The sequence below is a fragment of the Austrofundulus limnaeus genome, unplaced genomic scaffold (assembly GCF_001266775.1).
Source record: "Austrofundulus limnaeus strain Quisiro unplaced genomic scaffold, Austrofundulus_limnaeus-1.0 Scaffold52, whole genome shotgun sequence".
In the NCBI taxonomy this organism is placed as follows: Eukaryota; Metazoa; Chordata; class Actinopteri; order Cyprinodontiformes; family Rivulidae; genus Austrofundulus; species Austrofundulus limnaeus.
In genome coordinates, this window is record NW_013952454.1 from 272627 (window position 1) to 281130 (window position 8504).

Sequence of the window (8504 nt, forward strand, 5' to 3'; positions counted from 1 at the left end):
TATATATACTGTATATATTAGCTTTGTGGATGTTTATGATTATTAGTTGAACTAGTACCAATACGAAGAGGGTAAGGCCTATCCTCTTCTTCCTCATCGTCCTTTTCCTCCTCGCTCTCGGCCGGCAGCAGCTCCTCGGTGGTGCGAGTTTCAGAAATGGAGGTGGTCATGAGTTCGCTGATGTCGCCWCGTTCCGCCTTCACTAGTTCCTCTAAAAGGAATGCACAAAAAACAAGCGTAAATAATTAACATTAATGGGACAAGAAACAAAACACGAATGACTTCAAACTGGAACAGTTTGTAAATAACGTCTTACGGATGTCGTAGTGCAGCTCCTCAGCTAACGTAGGATCTTTGTACAGCAGAGCGAAACTTTGGTTCATCCTCTCCTCGATGACGTGGAGATGTGTGTACACCTGCGAAGCACAAAGGCTTRCTTAAAGTTGCTTTAGGAGAACAGCTTTGCTACAGGAATAACTCATCTGCTGGAACTCCTCGGAACGCAGCGTTCCGGGAGTTTCGCTGTCAGCAGAAAGCGCCCTCACATCGACGAGGCGCTCACCTGGAATTTCATCTGCTCAGCTTTCTGGGGGTCGACGGCCACGATGTGCTGGTAGTGCCTCAGCGTGTGTCTGCGGTCCTTCTGCTCGGCCGCCATGTAGTGCTTCAGAGCCTGCAGCACCCGCTCGGGCTGGGAGTCGAGACAGGAAAGTTTGGGACGGGGAAAAACTCCAAATGTAAAGCAGACGAGGCGAGTTTTCTCTCAGTGTTCGGCCCTCGCCTGCGCCGCAGGGACAGACGTACCTGGGGGGGATCCGATTGCACGGCCGTCAGGTAGTTCTCCAGAGCCAGGCGCCGATTGTTGTTGAGAATGGCCTCGACTCTTTCCAGATGAGTTTCCACCATTCTCTGCCTCTCCCCGGCGACCTGCTCCTCCAGCGTCTGCAGCACGGACTGGAAGTGCTGGTTCAGACACAAYGAGTGGGTTGATATATGAACGAAGCAAGAGTCCATTTTATCTCTCCTGCAATGTGATTTTTTTTTCTTTTCTTTTTTTTTTTTTGATCAAAGCAGGTCCAGAAATGTAATTTTTACCTCGTTCAGGGCCTGACGCTCAGACTTTGCCAGATTTTTCGATTGGTTGTCAGCCTCGGCCCATTCCTTCATGATCTGAGCGATGAAAGGCACAAATTAAGATAATTAATGTAAAAGTATGCACTCTGTCTTAAATGTGTCCACTTTAATAATAATAATAATAATAATAATTTAAAAAAATCCCTGTATAACTTGTGCACAAGCTAATAAAGGTACATAAATACGAAATAACTCCCTAACAACTCAGAGCTGAATTTAGTTATGAATCCCTTCAAGAATTCATCAAAGGGAACTCAGATGATTGTAATGATAAAATAAAAAAATCCACTAGTAGTAATCTGTCAAATCAATGTTTGTGTTGTTTATGTTTGTTTGATTTGAATGTGAAAGATACCCATCCACCACTAAAGCTTCTTTATATTGTTTATTATTCTAATACTGAAAGTGCCTGTGACATGCATATCTATGAAATACAAAAAGTCCAAGAAAATATATTTACATTTGAGAAACTTGGCATAATACATGAGTTGGCCTGTTATGTCACATATATTTGGCATATTTTCTTCTGAATTTTACTCTGCTAAATTGAAACAGGAAKTGACATCAAAGGGGAACCCTTTGAGAAAGAAAACTCCCTGGTTTTTGTTTATTTAATGAACTACGACTCTCTCATCTCTCYATGATAGTGATTAAAATATTCTACAGTCTSTGTTGTTAGCCATTTTAGCAATGCTCTGTTTACATTCACATTCCCCTTTGACATCACTTCCTGTTTCTTCACATGCAAATATCTCAACAACTGTTCATCTCAGCAGCGTGAAATCTATTTTACAATATGTTATCAATGTTATCGTTGCAAAAATACACTCATATATATTATAATAAAAAATTGATGTCACAGGCACTTTAAGACCCTGTCAATTGTGTATTTTTCAGAAAATGGTAAAACACTTGTCTGATCAAACAAAGATGACAACTGCTCTAGAATGCCGGCTGTTGTTTTGCAAATAGAAAGAATGAAGTGCAACTGTAAAAAACAAAAATGCATCCTTTCCCAGCTTTTAATCTGTATTTTTAACGGAACGTCACAYGTTTCTTTCTATGTTGGCTCCTGTAAAGCGGGTGAATCATGTCCGGGCTGACTGACTATTGGAGAAAACGTCCATCCTCGCTAACGAACCACCTGTGAAAAAAGCAGGACCTGCTGGCAGCAAACGGGCTRTCGGCCTGTTCTCGGCGCAGCAGAACGTACCTCGTTGATGCGCTTCATTCTGCGCTCCTCCAGGTCTGTTTTGGCGCGCAGGAAGTTGACGTGCTCCGTGTCGTCCACTGGYTTCTCAAAGTAAACATCGACACCATCTGTGGGCCGAGGCGTGGTGACTGGAAGGGGGTGGGGAGGGGGGGGACAGGAAATGGGTTGTTAAAAATCACATTAACTGGACGGTCCAAACACATTAACTGGACAATCCCACAACTATAAAACAATCTGTTTATGTCTTAATTTAGATTTGTAACACTGCAGCCCATTTACTAATAACACCAAAAGAAGATCTGTTGTAAAATGGTATTAAAAAGAGAACACACTGATTTGGAAATCTCGTAAACCCATATCAAACGTTATCCCATTCCTGTTTGATGCAGGACTCTCGTTGCTCAACAGTTTCAAGTCTGCTTTGAAGTTTTTCTTTTTTTTTCAGCGTCATGATGCACCAAATGTTTTCAGCTGGTGAGGGGTCTGGACTGCCAGGCCAGTTCAGTTCCGAACTCTTCCACTAAAAGCCACGCTACTGTGATGGAGGTGAAATAAGCAAAGCCTTCCCTGGATGGAAGCTTCTGTTTTTCTACAATCTGTATCTAAATTTCTGAATTGATGGTGCGTTTCCAGATATGTAAGCTCTCCATGTCATATAGGCACAAATGCAACCCCATACCATTAGCGAGGCAGGCTGAACTGTGTGCCAATAACAAGACAGATCTGTTTGTAATTAAAAAAAATTCATTCATCTGACCACAGAACAGTTTTTCTGAACCTTTAAATACATTTTGTTGTACACTTGGAGTCTCTAGGAGTGCAGACAAGTTTAATTTAGTCTCTCCTGGTGCTTTGTAGATGTCTTTATATTCTGTTTGGGTCATTTTTCTCAGCCCGTTCAGTTTTCTCTATTCTACAGTGTTTTCTGAACTATTACATCACAGTATTTGTGACAGAAGTGCTAAATAAGGTCTGGACTACAAACCAAACTACAATTTGGTTGTCTTCATTCTCCTCTGGCTCTGGGTCAGACTTTGGCTCCAACATGTAAGGCTGGATGGACATAGTCGTAACCCGTCTATCAAACTGGAAAGAACCGGTTTGGAAGCTGGAGGGGGGCGGTGTGTGAAGCACCTTGTTTGAAGAGACAGCATCAAAAACGAGTTGATCTGAGACACACCTCAGAAAAGGGGTGAAAGAGGGGCTTGTGGAGTTACATTAAGGAGGGATTCAGACCAAAGCATTGAAGTTTTTCTCAACAGACCCCAAGTGAATGATTAAAATGTAAGAAAAGAAGGATTTAAAAGCATATTTCCACTTTAAATGAGCCCAGAGTAGACTGCAGTATTTGTGGACAGCATATTAAAATGTGTTTACAGACATTAATGTTTGGAAGCCTTCTTGAGTTTATGCAGGTTTTAATAAAATGCTGCCAGAGAGCCAGAATGTCGCAGGCATTCACTACTGGCCTTTGACCTGGTCAGATGCACACAGATCMTGTATTTCTCCAGATACTTCAAATTGTTTGACGATTTAACGAACTGCAGATGGGATATTTACATTTTTTCCTATTACCTGTTGGGGAACATAATTCTGAAATTGTTTCACTATTTTAGACAGTGTTTCGCTAACTGAGTAGCTCCGCCCATCTTTACTTCTGAGAGAGTAAGCCTCTCCAAAACGCTCATTTTAAAGTCTTTATTTCTGTTTGTTGCTATTAACGAGTTGTAAAATGCTCCTCCAGCTATTTCTCACTCCAGTTACTTTTATATTTTTGTTACCCTTGTTCTCACTTTTTTGAGATGTGTTACTGCCATTAAAATCATATTATTTGTTGCCTGAAAATGAATTACTTTAAACTCTTGAGATAATAAATATATCTTCTTGTGAATGATTTTTGGGTTTGTGAGCTCTACAAACTATTGCATTGTTTTTTTTTCCACATTACACAATTATAGCATTGTGGTTGTACATACACAGTTCTGTGACACATAAATTAAATGGAAGTAAAAGCTAAATATTGGTTTCTTTAACCTACTTTTGAGTTTTTAATAAAACAACAACTACTACTAACAACAACACAGTACTCTACCTAACCTCATTACATAATCAACCACTGTTCGCTTTTCCATTAACTGTTTTCCGAAGCAGACGCAATACTTTAATAYGACAGTTTCACTTCCTGAATTTGGTTTAAACTTTAGCTTAACAAGGTGAACTGCTTAATTTACTGTGCGCTCGAGAATGAGCTCTGCTGTTTTGTTTTTGTGGTTGTAAATGCATGTTTTGCACCAGATTAACCTAAATACACATTCCCACAGACATTTGTTGAGGTCTGGGGCTCAGTACAAAATCATAGGAAGCCCCAAACTTACAGTACCTGTGTGTACTTACTGCCTGCAGGCGTGCACGGGACAGATGCATGCAGGATTGTGAGAAAACTAATCAGAGCTATTCTGAGAGGCAGCAGGAAACACAGTAGAGGTCAGTTTGGGTTATTTTTCCACAGGCACTGATAACGTCTTTCATCAGAAGGACGGAGGGAGAGAAAAATGAAAGCACTCACAGCTGTCTCCCTTCATCAGAGGTGCAGCCGTGGTGGGTTTGTAGCTGTTCTCAGAGTAAAACGTGCTCAAATAGTCGGACGTCTGATACGGCCTGGAGTCGAAGGAGTATTCGTACTCCTCTGGGTCTTTGGCAGCCGTCGCCTCCTCTTCTTCCTCGTCTTCCACCTCCTCCTCGTCGACGTCATCCTCCTCCTCGTCCTCTTCTTCTTCCACCACGTCGTCGTCATCGTCCTCCTCCTCCATATCGGCCTCATCCACGTCCGTGTCAGGAGAAGGACTCGGAGTGGGAGCTGCTGCTTTGGTGCTGGGGATAAAATGAAAAAATTCATTCCCGTCACTCAATCGTTCGTCACAAATCTTCAGTGCGGCTACCGATAAATGTTGGAGGAGTTGTGTAATAGTCGGTGCCCCAAAATTACGACCTTTTGGGAGAACATTAAACAGAAGATTGAGGACAGATCTTCCCCTGGACCCTTTTTTATTTCTGTAGGACATATGTCCTCATGATTTACTCACTGAAGAACAATGTTGCATTCTGGTAGTATTTGCAAGAAAMACTGTTACCTGATTAAGCCCCGCCCACCAACTGTTGCTCAATGGATGCAAGAATTAAAGGAGACCAATTATGGGTCCTAGAAATTTTTATGGTATGTCTGTGGGCTATCCAGACCATGCTCATTCAATTTAATRCACAAAATAATTCTCAGATAATAAAATTTCCCATTTTCTAGTTCTGCCTGCTCTGACTTCCRTTCAGAAGAGCTGTTTATGTTAATGAGCTCTGTTGGTAACGCCCTCCAAAAATCTGTTGACATTAACTCCGTTCTCCAAAGCCAGTGTTTACGTTAGCATGGCTAATAATAGCAGAAGCTCCGTTGTACAACCATATGAGACCCAGAGGCAGAGTCGTGGTCATAGCTTTTTTTTTTCCTCTCCCTCCTCTGCTCTGCACTCACTCTGCATGCTGTTACCAGAGCAGGGAGCAGCAGCGGTCAAAATACCTCAGAAACTCGAACAAATAGGCTTTAACAAGGCTTTAATAAGCTAAACAATAGAGGTAACATGAGAAAATGTGTTCATAATGAACGAAAAATAAATAAATAATTAAATTGTGTCCATGCCGATCTCAAACCCTGGTCTCCCGCTCTCTGGTCCAACACTCTACCCATTGCCCTATTAGAGGGTTATTGGGAAATGAGCTGCGCATCACACAACAACACTGTGACGGCTCTTTATACTGAGGAGGTGGAGCTTCACCCGGGGGTTGCTAGGTAAGGGGCTGAACACAGGTTCCGGTGGGTTGTCGTACGGCTTGTGACATCACAAAATGACAGAAGTATAAAACTTGTCGTTAATATACATTAAAAAATACATTTACTTACAGTAAATATGCCCCTGGGTGCATTTTTTTTGGTCCTAGAACTGTTTTTTTTTTTAAAGAAGTATATACCCAAAGTTGAGTAAAAAAAACTTTAAAAAGTGAATTTTGCATAGTAGGTCCCCTTTAAACATGTCGATATGATGGAGTGTCTGACTGCCCAGTTACATTTGTTTTTCACAAAAATGGTTGCAACTGTTTGTTTTATTTGACCAGTTTAGTTGCTTTTTTTCTTTATGTGTCTATTATTTGTCTTAGTGTGTTTATTGGGCCTAATCTCAACACCTTTTTGTTTTTTGTTGTCTGTAAATGCTTTTGTTGTTACACTTTGAGGCAACAAATAATAATAATAATAATAATAATAATAATAATAATAATAATAATAATAATAATAATAATAATAATAATAATAATAATAATAATAATAATAATCCTGCATCTTTTCCATACAGGGCAGCCGGATCGTCTTACACAGAGTTTAGTTTTCCACTCGTCTGGGACGCGAGCGTCTGAGGAACGTCGAGTGGGTCTCGCTCCTCTGCCTCTCCTCTGCCGGTTGAGCTACCTCTGCCTGGGCAGCACACGTACTCAACGCCTCGGAAATGGTCCCCACAGGGCAGCAGCATCCCATAGCTGTGCAGCTCCAGATTCTCTGCCGTACATTCCTGTCACAAGCACGAAGGAAGTCAGGTGTAGGCAATGTCACTTTAAAGTCATGTGAAACTACACGTCTTTGTCAGTGCTGGCTTTACAAAAGTCACATTATGTGGCGGAAATGCAGAGGCACATAAAGTACTTAAAGATATGACTAAGTAAAAGTAAAATTACCTTAACATAAAATGACTGGTAAACATTTCTTTTATCTGATAAGAAAAGTACTTAAGTAAAAGTCATAAAACTGCTCACAATAATGCAGAAAGTTAAGTAAAAGTACTTTTACACACACTCTAAGAAATGAACTACTGACTTTACTTAACCAAACTGGTTCCACTGAACTGAGCTGAGTAAATTTTTACTTTACTTGGTTTAGTGGTAMCAGTTAACACAAAACATATAACTAAATCAAACTGCAGCAGCTTTTGTAAAAGTGGCCAAACTCACCTCCTTGGCGATGTTGTGCCAGTAGACGTAGCTCTCACAGGCATCCATCTGCTCCTGATGGAGGAAGCGACATCTGTCGGGCACCAGCAGGGCCTCGCTCACATACTCGCCCTCTGTGGCAGGATTAAAAATTTTTTAAAAAGAGGTCAGGTGAGGTCAGTACACRAGRAGMTTAATTAAACTGAACCTCGCGTCGRCATCCGAACGGCAAAACATGTTTTAGTCAGGACTGAATGAATGAACAGAAGCGAAACAAAGGSTTTCCCCACACAGAAAATCAGAAATGATAAACGAGCACTGTAATAATGAAGCACTGAACTGAAATACTGTAGTTATAGAAGCAAATCTGTGGCATTAAGTGACTTTTAACCAGAAGAAATGAAAAAGGCTGATTTGAGAAATCATAACTGCACAACTGTGTCCATTTCTTTTAGCTTAAATCCAATTTAGAATTAATAACCTTTCTTATATGCTGTTCATGAAGGCTTGTGAATAAAAAAAGAAATTGATACTGAATCCCAAAGGCACTACAGAAGGTCCAACCTAGAACTCCTCATGTTTTAATCATTGTTGGCCTATTTGGCCCCCTAGTGGCTTTTAACACATAAGACATTGCTACAATAAAGTAGATTGAGCTTTTTTGAGTTTTAACATTAACAATTTGTTCATTAATACATTCAGATTGTGCTAATAGTAGGAGATACTCATCACCGTGACAAAAAGAAGGATGGAAGGATCAACACATAATGGCAAAGTTTTAAATTTTGGGGWTGATACTCAGCTACGACCACAGGGAGTTGGATTTTTACCCGTTTCCAGAGTTATAAAGTAACTAAGTACAAATACTTTGTTACTGTACTTAAGTAGAAACTTTGGTTATCTGTACTGTACTTGAGTAATTATTTTTCAGCRTACTTTTTACTTTTACTCATTACATTTTTACACAATTATCTGTCCTTTCTACTCACTACATTTTTTAACAAGGTAAGAAGTAGACAGTCGTTACTCCTATTTTATTCCGAGTTGTTACCTATCCTGATAAATTGTGTCTCCTGGATAGAGTGAATTTAATTGTGGTTGGATGAGAAGTATAAATATATACCATTCTGAC

The 8504-nt window shown here is 40.4% G+C and overlaps 1 protein-coding gene across 1 annotated transcript in view; it reads right to left on the bottom strand.

Annotated features, from left to right (window-relative positions):
- Positions 1-8504, bottom strand: part of aplp1 (amyloid beta (A4) precursor-like protein 1) — a gene marked incomplete at its 5' end in the record, with an annotated part of 56339 nt that overhangs the window by 6732 nt on the left and 41103 nt on the right. Inside the window, 9 exon segments of the mRNA XM_014008694.1 lie at positions 59-211; positions 317-416; positions 563-691; positions 805-963; positions 1096-1170; positions 2348-2475; positions 4914-5218; positions 6764-6957; positions 7394-7506. Coding sequence (XP_013864148.1) covers positions 59-211; positions 317-416; positions 563-691; positions 805-963; positions 1096-1170; positions 2348-2475; positions 4914-5218; positions 6764-6957; positions 7394-7506 — 1356 coding nt within the window.